General features: G+C 39.6%; 1 protein-coding gene across 1 annotated transcript in view; it reads right to left on the bottom strand.

Moving 5' to 3' along the window:
• Positions 1 to 12,456, bottom strand: part of INTS7 (integrator complex subunit 7) — a 34,946-nt gene extending 22,490 nt beyond the window's left edge. Inside the window, exons 1-11 of the mRNA XM_014252886.2 lie at positions 12,359 to 12,456; positions 12,081 to 12,210; positions 11,068 to 11,214; positions 8,407 to 8,544; positions 7,880 to 7,926; positions 7,183 to 7,382; positions 5,983 to 6,105; positions 3,296 to 3,413; positions 2,192 to 2,326; positions 1,537 to 1,634; positions 627 to 866 (exon numbers count right to left, since the gene is read on the bottom strand). Coding sequence (XP_014108361.1) covers positions 627 to 866; positions 1,537 to 1,634; positions 2,192 to 2,326; positions 3,296 to 3,413; positions 5,983 to 6,105; positions 7,183 to 7,382; positions 7,880 to 7,926; positions 8,407 to 8,544; positions 11,068 to 11,214; positions 12,081 to 12,210; positions 12,359 to 12,449 — 1,467 coding nt within the window. The 5' untranslated portion in view covers positions 12,450 to 12,456. The remainder of the gene's footprint in view (positions 1 to 626; positions 867 to 1,536; positions 1,635 to 2,191; positions 2,327 to 3,295; positions 3,414 to 5,982; positions 6,106 to 7,182; positions 7,383 to 7,879; positions 7,927 to 8,406; positions 8,545 to 11,067; positions 11,215 to 12,080; positions 12,211 to 12,358) is intronic.
• Positions 12,457 to 12,504: the final 48 nt, after the last annotated feature.

Genomic DNA, 12,504 nt, shown 5'->3' with positions numbered 1-12,504 from the left:
AAAAAAGCCATTTCTGTTTTAATTTGGGCTGAAAACTACATAGAAGATTACACATATATATTTTAACTGCAAAACTTCTCAGTCATATGTTTTAAATAGTTAAGCAATCCAACTATATCTTGTAGATAAAAGTAACTTTCATTTAAAGAATCTCTACTCTGCCTTGTAGCTGAAATATTTCAAATGCTCCAAATAAATTAACAGAAAGCTTGTAATTTCTTTTTTAAAATTCAAATTATTTTCCAAGTAGATGTGATGAAAGCATTTTTCTCTCTTACAGTATATTAAGTCATTTGCCTCAGAGCACCCTATATAAATGGAGCTAGCTGCCATTTGGCCTTTAACCACTACTTTAGAGATACCCCAATAATTTCAAAAGCCAGGTTTGCCTAAGCAGTGCCATCTGCTGGAAAAATTAATGAATACACTGCACAGTACAGCTCTGTCTTGGAGGTTTTTCTACACTAAGCACTGACACATGGAGTCAGAAGTTAAAACAAAATTGAAAATAATGGCTACAGACCGGCACATCAACCTGGACACATAACAAATGTCTTAGCTGCCTTTTAAAATACAGTCCATTCACAACTGTTTACACAGACTTTATCCATCAAAGGAGGTCTTACCAAGAGTTCCTGCTTTTTATCTGTGGCAGATTGTCCAATTAATTTATAGAGGTCCATCAGGTCTCCCAGCATCCCATCTGCCAAGACAGGCAGCTGCATGGCAATGGCTGCTAGGCAGTGGCACATGAGGATCCTGGCATTGTCCTGGGCACTGTGCAGCTGTGTCAGCAGGGATTCCACCACGGACTGGCTCAGGTGAGGGCGGCACTTCACCAGCTCCACCATGCAAGTTAGCGTGATCTGCAGCTCACACAATCCACAGGTACAATCAACACAATGTCTTCAAAACCAGAAAATCCAAGCACACTTACTTAGCTGCAAGCAGGGCTGCAGAAATACAGATCTGGTAATTTCAGAACTATGTACTCTACAAAAGATGAGACTTTTCTAAGAGCCCAAGCCTTTGTCCCCAAGCTACCAGCACAAAAACATGTCACAAATTCAAGAAACATTAGTAGTCTCTCACACCACCAGCCTTTAAGGTAAATAACTAGAAAAATTACTGATGGTTGCTGAAGTGGGAAAATAAGAATAATCATTTACAAAAATGTTGTGATAATGTACATTACATCTCCATCTCCAAAAAGCAAGTTCTCTCCAAGATTCTCTTTGTCCTCCAGATACCCCGACATCCAATGGCGGTTCATGTTTTATTACAGGTCCTCTGAGAGGAATGCTCCCTGCCACCTGTAACAATCCTCTTATCTTAGAGCTGAAGGGAGTTCTACTATAGCTATGCTCAATTTCTCAACTGCTCTGAACTCTGATTATGGACAAACCAGAAAAATCTTCTTTTCCCTCCACTCTGTTATGCTTCCACCAGAAAGGATCTGGTGCACACCAGCCTCTCTGTTATACAAGCTGTTATTGTAACTTACAGCTGTGAAGGGGAATACAACAGTAATGTCACCTTTAAGGTTGCCTGAGCTCCTGGGCTGTCATCTTGGCTACAGAGAACAAGAAGAGCTTCTAAGCCAAAAACTGCATCTTGCTCCAAAGGCAGAAGATCTACAAAAAAGAAAAAGAGTGAGTTTGTTCTGTGACCATAGTTGGTGTAATGCTTGCACTGCTGTTGCAGCCATGACAATTAAGAATCTTCCTAACTCTTCTGCTTTGCCTTACTTTGACAAGAAACAATTCTGCCATTCTATGTCTTGGGTAACTATTCAGCAGCCACACTGACACTTACAAAGCATGCATAAATCTTGGGACCAAGACTTCTAAACACCTTGTTATTATTTTGCAAGACACTTTGTGCCAAGGGCTTTCAAAGGTTGACGAGCAATTTATTAGCCTTACAGCAAAGGTAAAGCAAGTATTCATTTAGCACGAGTTCTACTGTGGACAGTGACTTTCTCTAAATGAGACAAAGATGGAACCTTCCCAACCATTCATAAAACCATACGGAGTATTCCCTGCTAGATTACAGTCCCCATTTTTTCCTAACCAGCATGAGGGATCAGACAGATTTACAGGCAAGTTCACAGACAGGACAAGTCAATACGTGTTAAGTGCATAAGCCTGACTGTAAACAGAGCCACTTCACTGCCCTTGCCTTCCCTTACCTTTTTCCTGGCAAGAGGCTGATATATTGGTCAGAATTCTCACTCCATGAGCTGCAATGCCACGGTTATTATGATAACAGCACTCCTGTGCTAGTTTTACCAAATCAAATGACCTTGCAGTTGTAGCTGTTGCTCCTAAATAAAAGCAAGGCAAATGAAACATAAAACTGCACAGTCCATAAATACACCACAGATCTTTAAGTACATTTCTGCAAAACAATGATATTCGTTTAGGGTTTCTTCTTATGTTTAAACAATAGGATAGAAATATTTTTCTCCCTTCAGATAAAATCAGAGACTCTCTCATTCTTGAACACTACACAAGTTAGACACATGAGAAAGAACATTTGGACCTAATGGTTGATGTTTCAGGACTCGGAGAAATATTGCCTTAAGAAATATTATGTCTGATTAAAAAAAGCTGGTGAGTCTATTATTAAGCCATGCTAGAATGATTGAAGAGGATGTACTATTTTTTCTTCCATTTCTGCAGCCCATGTATTTGAGCTCATAATACTCATTAAGACAGTCTGGCTTTCAAGAAGAAAAAAAAAAAAGAAAAAGGAGCATGATCACAATTTTGGGAACAAGATATCTTTAATCACTTTTAAATGTCTACTCTTTTTCAACAGTTTCTCCAGAACATTGTCACAGAGCAGAAAGGTTCACCTGGTACTGCTGTAGGTCAAGCCCACAAGGGTGGAAGAGTAACATACCAGCCCACTCTTACACCATGAAGCCTCCCTTACTACTCAAGAATTATGCAAATTCATGGTTTCAAAGCACCTTAAGCAGAATGCAGGTCAGTCATTTGAGAGGCAATACATCTCTTCACAAAATGAAGAAAACTTGAAGACCCAAAGGCAAAAAACCCTTTTTCATATACCACAGTACTCACAAAACAAAACAAAACCATCATTACTCATGACTATACAGTGTCCCATTTTAAGTTCTAAACATGATGAACACAGTCTGACTCTCAGTGTTCTGAAGTTCAAAAAATAGTTTTAGAAAATGCTACAAAGTATTTAGATGAAACTGATCATCAGCAGAAAACCAAGCTACTAAAATGCCAAAGGTAATGATCTAATCCAGTTTTCTTACCTGGAGCACTGCTGAAGTACTGTTTAATGGCAATGGTCCCTGATAACGTGGAAAGAACAGATAACATGCCCATTTTCAAGCTGTCATAAGGAGTGTTAAGAGCAGATTCACAGAGTGCCTAAAAATCAGCAGGAAAAAATAGAGAGTTAAAAAGTCCCATGAGCTGTTTATATGAAAAATTCAGTTGCACTTCTCTGGGAAGCTTTAAGAATCAAGATTTTCTATAGAAATTACTGTACTAAAATCAAAAATCAAGTTCTCAAGCATCTGGTTTAGAGGACTGAGGATGTGGCTTGCAGAAAAGTGACAGTGGATCCTATATGCTAGGAAACATCAATTAGAAGTCATTCATTAATTAAAAATCACTGACAAAAATATTATCTGGTCTCACTGATCCAACACTATAAAGGATTTTAAGACAGTTTCAGGCCTACTGATGATTCTGCAAGGTTTCAATTCTACTGTAACAATCTGCAAGGTTTTATATAAATATACACCTCTGAAGAGCAAGGTTTCAAGTGTCATTTCTTTTGCAGTATTTGTGTCCAATGTCTTTATTAATAAATAAATTAAGGTGTATTTTATGTTTTAACTCATTTGTTGTCCAACCCCTGTCTTACTTTTGTGCCTTTTGCCAGATCTTATCACAGGCCTTATCACATTTAGGTTTTAATAACTCTTAAAATGCACATTGTTCTCAATTCCTTATGCCAACACTGCCCACAATTTAGTCATTCACTGATTTTGGATGCTTTTTTAGTCAACAGGAGTGACAGTAATATGAGACATAAATAGAAAACATAAGTATATTCTGCTTTAGAGTGTGTCAAAACTGAATGACAGAGAGCCAGTAATGGATAAAGGAAAACAACACAATTAGTTCCATAGAACATAAAAAAACCCCACAGTATCAGGTATATGTATTGTGTAAGGGTTAAATTCTAAATATATCTGTGATTTATATCAATTAGTATTTTGCTAATCCACTGAATAGAATGGCATCCAAAGACAGAGGAAGATCTAATGACTGGGTTAGAAAATGAGTCTCAATGTGTCCCAAGACACCAATGTTTTACTCCAGTGCTATCAGATGAACTCCCAGAGCAAATCTGAAGCAGTAACTGTGAAGACTGCCAGGAACAGAGAAGAATTAGCAGGATGGACTGCTCTAGGCAGCAACAACTTCTGAAGCTGATGTCTAGAAATCAGTGAAGCCTCCACAGTACAAAGACCAAATCTCCCAACTGACCTACACAGGACAGACTTAAAATGCTGAAGAAACTAAACAATGTTTGTTGGTAGAAAGGCATAAGAGGCAGGCCTTGCCATGGTAAAAGGAGGGTCTGTTCCAGTCCCTCTTGTATAAATATGAATAACTGTGGAGAACAACTTCCCAACTAAATATGTCAACTTTTTATTTCAGAAGTCAGAAAAACTCTTATTACTTCTGCATACCATTCTGCAAGCAGTAGCAAGTTTCAGACAATTAGTTTTGTTTTTACCTAGTCACTGGTTTAGCTCCGACATCAGTGGGACTTCTTCCCTATGCATTTCAACCATCAGGACACCCACTTCAAAACACTACATGACAATGAAAGCCATATTATCAATGTCTCTCACTTGAACTGATATGACTACTAATGAAATATAATGGGATAGAGTAGCATTTTCTCCACAAAAAATCCATAAATCCATAATTCCTTAAAATTCCTAAAAGGAAATAAATTTCTGGAGTTAAGCAATTATGCAGAATAAAACAGTTCACTAAAGCAAAAAGCTCTGCACACTCCAACTCATCATCGAGAACCCAAGAACTGGGGACAAAGCAGAACATGCTTTATTTCTCCACAATTGTTAACAAAAACCTGCACAGATTTTCCTTCCAGCTGCCTTCTGCTCCCACAGCACAGAACCAAAGTAGCTTCTGAGAGTAACAAAAGCAAAGAAAAAATGACCTAGGAAAAAGTAAAGCTGTAACCCTGTCCCATTAAGTTCTTGAAATATTTACTTTCCCATTAATCTAAACTGAAGTTATTTTCCATTGTCATTTCTACCAGAAAAAGGGAAAAGAGAAAAAATTCATATGCAACTGTAATTGAAAGAAGGCAGCAGTAGTATCTACAGTAGAACACTAGTTTCCCCAAATAGCACAGGTGCACTATAAACACCTTCTCATGAATACAACAGGAGTCACAAGACTACTATTGAAAAAAAAAAACCATTAATTCTAGGAAATGAAATCAAAATTCCATTTGTCCTTTCAAGAAACACCTTGCTGGACGACATGTTCTGACAAATCCCGGAGGCTCTGTTTTGCACCAGAGCGTTGGTGTGTACTCCGTGTGGTAAGATCAGTGTAAACATTCAGCTCTCATGTCTGTTACCTGAAATGGGTTTGTCAGATGGAAAAGCTACTTCCTCACTGTACAAAGGCCTCCTTCATGGCACATGCCTTCCCTCAGTAATAATGCTTCAACTTTAATCACTGAGGGTCAGCTTATCCAACTGAAGACGTTCTACGAACTGCTCATTAATACTTGGCTAGTCTGCTTGGCAGAGTAACCTAACTTAAGGGTATGGAGATACATGTTACTCCTTTCTTTACCTCCCAGATTGTTCCTCTGGAAAGAATTCTATGACTCCTTGGGAAGTTTCATAATAGACTTTAGCTTGAAAAACATACAGACCTGAATATTTTCTCTGCTCCATGTATGTGGTGTCTTGTTGGCCAACAGCTTCAAATCCTGGATTGCAAGCCTCTTCACAGCCTTCCTGGGGTCATTTTTCAAGTACTGCAACAAAAGTTGAATCTGCAAGAAAATAAATTCACTGTTTAAGAGTGATGCTACTCGGAGGAAGTATTTTCAAAAGCACTCAGGAAGAAAGGTAGAGCACACTGAGCCAAAACTAACTTGAAAAAGTATGAACATGCCAGCCATGGTTTTAGTCTCCATCCCCACCCTGGCTACATCAGTTTTGTGCAGTATTAGCTGTTGTGCTGCAGAAATACAGCCTAAATCTCCATGTTTACTGCATCAAAAAAAATAAAAGCAGCACATTAAGTGTTCTACTGTTGTTTCAGTAGACTCAGATTCAGTACCATCATTCATTATCTAAAATACAGAAGTGAGCCACAGCACTTTCAGAGTTTCAGACAGATCAATGCTATTATCTAACAGTCACAGACACCAGCCTTGCACGGCCGTACAGGGCTGAAAGAAAGCAAATAGATTTTCCTGACTCCTTTACAAGGATTTGCTGGATGAGTCTCAAGACCTGCTCTATAAACCACATCCATAAAGCTCATTATCAGAGCATAAAAAGCATTGTAGTTTCCCATCACTGCTTTCCCATTACTTGGTTTTCAGTTCTTGAATTTAAAGAACCGACTGAAATTCCTCAAAGTTCTCCAAGAAATGCATTTTAATGCATTCTATGCTATTGAAAGCTTCATGTGCTTGCATGAAAGAAAGGCAAAGGGCACACCTACAACCCAAGACAATATACAGAAATGCAAAGTGAAGCCTGGCTTCCACAGGCAAGTTGAAGATTTTTCAGAAAAAGTCAGGATGGTTATTTTCCTGCATGCTGATCTATCCTTGTTGATTTGAATCCCACTGTTGATTTGAATCCCTGATTTAGAAAAATACATGTTATGAACTGTAAAAAAGGCATAGTGTGTTTGATAGAGTCACCTGGAAATGGAACCAGAAAAGGCAGAAACTACGAAAGCAGCAGCAATTTTCAGGGTATTCTTCCCCAACAGCATACAGAAGCAACCAACCCAGAACAGCCATCACCATTTATTTTGATCAGCAGGCAGAATCTGAGGGTTTTTTAAATGTACTTTGTACTTCACAAGGAAGGCATGCCTTAGGAAGAATTACCTGCTTGGGAATGTCAACCAAAGAAGAAGCAGCAAGCAGAGTAAAGGTGTGCAGGGTGACAATGACCATCTTGGTGGAGGGGTAGGATGTCACCAGCTGCTGCAGTAGCTGCCGGGAGCTGGAGGCCAAGCTGGCATCGTGGTGCATGTGCTGCAGAATAGGGATCAACTTCAGCTTCAAGTCCACAGGTGTGGCCAAACCTGCAATAAGGAAAGAAACACAGCCAGAGTTAGTCCTTGGGCTGACTTTTTTGGCAGTTCTGAGGCAGAGTATGTCAGGATTGCTAGCACTGCTGAAAGGAGATTTCTGAACACCTGCAGTGGCTTCAAATAACTCATGTTCTAGCTAGGTGTGAAATGACAGCACTACCAAGCACTTTCATGGTTGTTTGAGAAAGCTACTCCTTGTTTCACTGCAGGTAACACACAAAGTAACTCATCTGAAGCAACCTATGAGAGTCCATGCAAGTTTATTCACCACACTGTAGATAGGCTTTTATTTCTACCAAGCAGGTGCTTCGAAAACTTAAATTTTAGGAGGATTTAAGATAACCAGACAGATTATTGATCAGATAATTTAAAAATTGGAATCATCTGAGAGCACCAGCATTCTGACAGCTAATATGTAAATATGAATAATAAAGAATTTTCAGACAAACTAAAGCTTTTCCTCCTTATCATTCAACATACACATGTACCTTGAATCATCTCACTGATTTTATTACAAATTCCGACAGCAAAATCCCTGTGGAGAAAAGAAAGTACCAGGTGAAATAAAAATAAAAAATTAAGTAATTAAAAATGAAATAAAATTTACACTGAACTACTGAACACTGTGTTTTAGCAATTCAAAGTTACACAAAAGAGTGCCTGCCAAAACCTAAGTCTTTTCAGAGCCCCTGCACACAGGCATGACCAAAGGAGAAAATGAAAACTGACTTTCAAAAACTGACAAGCAACACTACATTTTAGTAATGTAATTTCTGTAAAGTAATTAATGATTAAAGCTGCTATTCCAGATCTCAGGCTTATATTTGAGCTTTCCATTTTAGGGGAAAAAAAAAAATCTGCTGAACTTGTATTCAGATTTCCTTACACTGTTATTGCACATAATTGCTTTGCTGTAAAGGACAGCACAACAGAAAATAGTAAGGTTTGTGAATGTCAGTGTTAATGGAGTTTCCATTCCCTGTAATACGAAAAAGTGAAAAAAAACAGTTCTTACTTAGATTGTGCAGAAAAGTTGGCAGCAGCAAATATAGCAGCTTCAACTTCCACATTATCATGGGAATCCAAACTCTGGCGAATACTGTGATGTGCATTCTTCCTTTCTGGAATGATAGATGCCATGCTGCCCAACATCCTACAGAAATAAACCACAGCAAAATCAAGGAGAACAATGATCATGAAGGAATGATGAAACCAAATAAAAATGTAAAAAGGCTATGCTTATATAAATATGTGCTCTTTCATGACTATTACAGAAATAAACAAATGCTAAAAGCACAAAACTAAATGTAACAGATTTTGACCTGTGGGTTTTGTCAGTGGTTTGATAAAAATTTAATTACATTTTGATACCTTTTAGCTTGAAATTGGCACAGTGAGAAAACTTACTAAAAACTCTTTCAAAATTAAGAGTTCACTACGGCATTCTTTATTTCCAACATCTTTCACTGATGTAAGATAAGGTTATTAGGGAAAAAAGTACACTCTGTGTAATTGCTAAAAAGGTACCAAATCAACCTATACTTTGCCAAAAATATTTCAAAGATACCGTTCAGACATCTTTAGCATAATTCAATTAAAAGAAGAATAAATGTAGGATTGATTTATACTGATGGTAATTTTAGCAAGAGTTCTGTGGAAATATTTACACAGTTATCTAACAATAAAATTCCACAAAGTTTTGTTTAAGCAGTTCTTTCTTTCAACATGTTCTTCCTTACTGACACTATTCAAGGAGGACCAAAAAAAAAAAAAAATCAACAGGAGATTTTAAACTGAAACTGCTAAACCAACAGCTATTTTAACATTATATTTGATGTATTCTGAGAATTTATTAGTAATTTAAGTTTTTTTGCAAACTGAGAGGATATCTGGGACTTGTAGCAGTCTGTGAAGATAACCCTCCATGCCAGTCAACAACTGCAATCTTAAATTAGAATACTGAACTACAAAAAATGATGCAGACACATTGTATTTACAGATTTCTGAGACACCAGGGCATGAAAGCATAATCTCAAATGAAGTATTGAAGGACAAAAGAAATGGACCTGATCAATCAAAAGTCCTGTTAATGCCTCCAATTTCCCAGTAGCAAAATCAGTAACAGTTCTAGATGAAGGTACAAAAATAATATAAAGAGAAAAAGACAAGTGCTCTCTTCACATTTGAATTCACCCACACAGAGGCTGGAAGTTGTAGTTAAGAGGATCATGTTGGACAGCATTAGAGACACAGACACCAAACCAACAGGAGAGTGACATGAAAGATTAATTTTATTTGTTTTCCCATTTGATTCCCAGAAGTTAAAAGCAGTAAGTAATATAAAAGCATTTCCTTAGAAGTTACTGATCAGAGATCAACTAGCAGTTCCAGCTGGGACAAGACTGAATGAAAAATAGGTGCAAACATTACAAGCTTCCTTTAAGTTTTTGTTACAAGTTAACAAAAACTATTTGGAAAGGAAGCACTTTCACTTGGTCTAAATGTATCCTAGACAAGATGGGATATATTGCATATAGCTACTGTCTGGCTTATGCATACAACAGATTCAGTTTTCTTCTCTGGTGTACACAAAATTTCAACACTGCAAATTTTGCTTTGACTGGGACCAGCCACAAAATTCTCACCATTGTAAGTAGTTAATAACCTTGTTCTTATCCACAAAATTCTCACCATCATAAGTGGTTAATAACCTAGTTCTTGTATTACAAATCCTTATCATTCACACCTTTTAAAGACAGAATTCTTTGCTTTTAACTTTATCAGCAATGTATAAAAAGCCTCCTTTATTTCATTCACAGAATCACAGAATGGCCTGTGTTGGAAGGGACCTTAAAGATCATCCAGTTCCAACCCCCTTGCCATGGGCAGGGACACCTTCCACTAGACCAGGTTGCTCAAAGTCCCATCCAACCTGGTTTTGAACACTTTCACGGATGATGCATCCGTAACTTCTCTAGGCAACCTGTTCCAGTGCTTCACCACGCTCATAAGAAAGAATTTTTTCCCAATATTTTATCTAAACCTGCTCTCTTTCAGTTTGAAGCCATTCCCCCTTATCCTGTCACTATAAACTCTTGTAAAAAGTCGCTCTCCATTGTTCTTGTAGGGTCCCTTCAGGTACTGGAAGGCCACACTGAGGTCACCCCCTATCCTTCTCTTCTCCAGGCTGAACAATCCCAATTCTCTCAGCATTTTTTCACAAGTCAGGTGCTCCATCCCTTTGACCATCTCGGTTGCCTCCTCTGGATTCCATCAACAGGTCCATGTCCTTGCTGTGCTGAGAACCCCAGAGCTGGACAGCATTGCAGGAGGGGTCTCACCAGTGGGGAGCAGAGAGGCAGAATCCCCTTCCTTGGCCTCCTGCCCAGGCTCCTTTTGATGTAGCCCAGGACACATTTGGCTTTCTGAGCTGCCAGTGCACATTGCTGGGTCATGTCCAGCTTTTCATCCACCAGCACCCTCAAGTCCTCGGCAGGGCTCCTCTGGTCTGTTCATTGCCCAGCCTGAACTGATAGCAGGGGTTGCCCAGATGCAACACCTTGTACTTGGTCTTACTATTTCAGACAAGTACATTGATAGTTACCTACATATTTGAAGTAAATCACAATCATTCATCAGATTTGAAGTACATCAAAACCATTCATGCCATACATACCGGAGTGTAATAGCCCGAGCAACAGGATCATTGCTATGGATTACTGAGAAAACTCTCTTGACAAATTCATCCACATTCAGGATCTTCTCTAAGTGCTTCTCACTCTGCTGAGTAACTTTCAGTACACACAGCCTCAGGAAGTTGTTCCTGTTGGAAAATATACACATTTCTTTGTCAGGCTATTTTGTAACAAACATTCAAGCACTTTAAATACTAAGTAACTTAATTACAAATTTAGGGAGCAAATTAAAACAAGGAAATGTCTATGCTTTAGAAACATTTGAGTAGACTGATACAGTAGAAAAGAGGCTATTAATATACTGTTGTTTTATTTTCTAGTTCAGCTAGTGTCAAATTAAAGCCCAATTCCCGGGAAATGAACCTGTTGACACCAGTGAGGAGGGGTGTAAGCAAATGCCTGTTTTGTGCACACACACAGGGATCCAAATCTGCTGGAAAAACACATCCAAGACTAAGACAGAGAAGTCTAATTACCACTTTAAAGTACTGAGAAAATTTATATTCCTTTCTGAAGACAAGAGCAAAGATTCCACGACATCAACATACATTTTTGTAAGCTTTTACAAAGCAGCTTTGATTCCATTATATACATCACTTGGACAGCAGGCACTTGGAAAAGCTGTACTTTGAGCTTTGTTCCAAAAGCTTTGAGCTTTTATATCTGCACATGTGATCATTCATCCATTTATGAGCTACGATTTGGATGTGCTTATGGAGCAAAACTTACACCACTGAAATGAAACCAGTCAGGGAGAGAATCCTCAAATCAGGACAGATGCAAAGGAACTCTGTCCTTATCACTCATAGCCACTTAAGCCCACTACAGAAGTGGAAAACAAGTTTCAGTCAAGCACAGCCGCGACCGGCTGGGTAGCACAGCGGTGCTGCCAGGCAGGCACGACACGCCAGACTCCAGCGCAGGGACACTCCGAGGCACAGTGAGTTCTCACGGATCAGGCTTGAATGGCTAGGGCCAGACCGACAGTACTCACCCCACTCGGAAAACATCGGCTAGCTTTAGGAATGCCGAGTTGATGAGAATGGGGAACGGGTATTTCTGGAAGAGCCTCGGAAAACGAACGACGGCTTCGCACTGCTCCCCGAGCTTGCCAGACCTGAGGCCTAAAGGAGACAGCAGGAATTACCGCAGGTACCTCCAGCCCCGGGTGCTCCCTCCGCCCCCCGCCGTGGACAAAGCCGTACCAAGCAAAGCCCCCACCCCGGCCCCGCTGTCCAGACCGGCGACAGCGCCGATCCCGCGCGGGCTCACCTTTGTCCAGCTCCATGAGGGCGGAGTTGGCGTCGAGCTCCTGCTCGCCATAGCCCGCGTCGGCCAGGAAGGACTTGGCGCTGGCCGCCATTGCTGCCGCTCACGCCGGCCCTGCGCAGGCGCAGCCGCGCCTCTGACCCCGCCCT

This window comes from Pseudopodoces humilis, chromosome 3, assembly GCF_049639895.1.
Source record: "Pseudopodoces humilis isolate 2021_Gansu_Grassland_sample_001 chromosome 3, ASM4963989v1, whole genome shotgun sequence".
NCBI classification, from domain to species: Eukaryota; Metazoa; Chordata; class Aves; order Passeriformes; family Paridae; genus Pseudopodoces; species Pseudopodoces humilis.
Note: the sequence above shows the minus strand (reverse complement) of the source record. Positions and strands in the feature narration are given on the sequence as shown.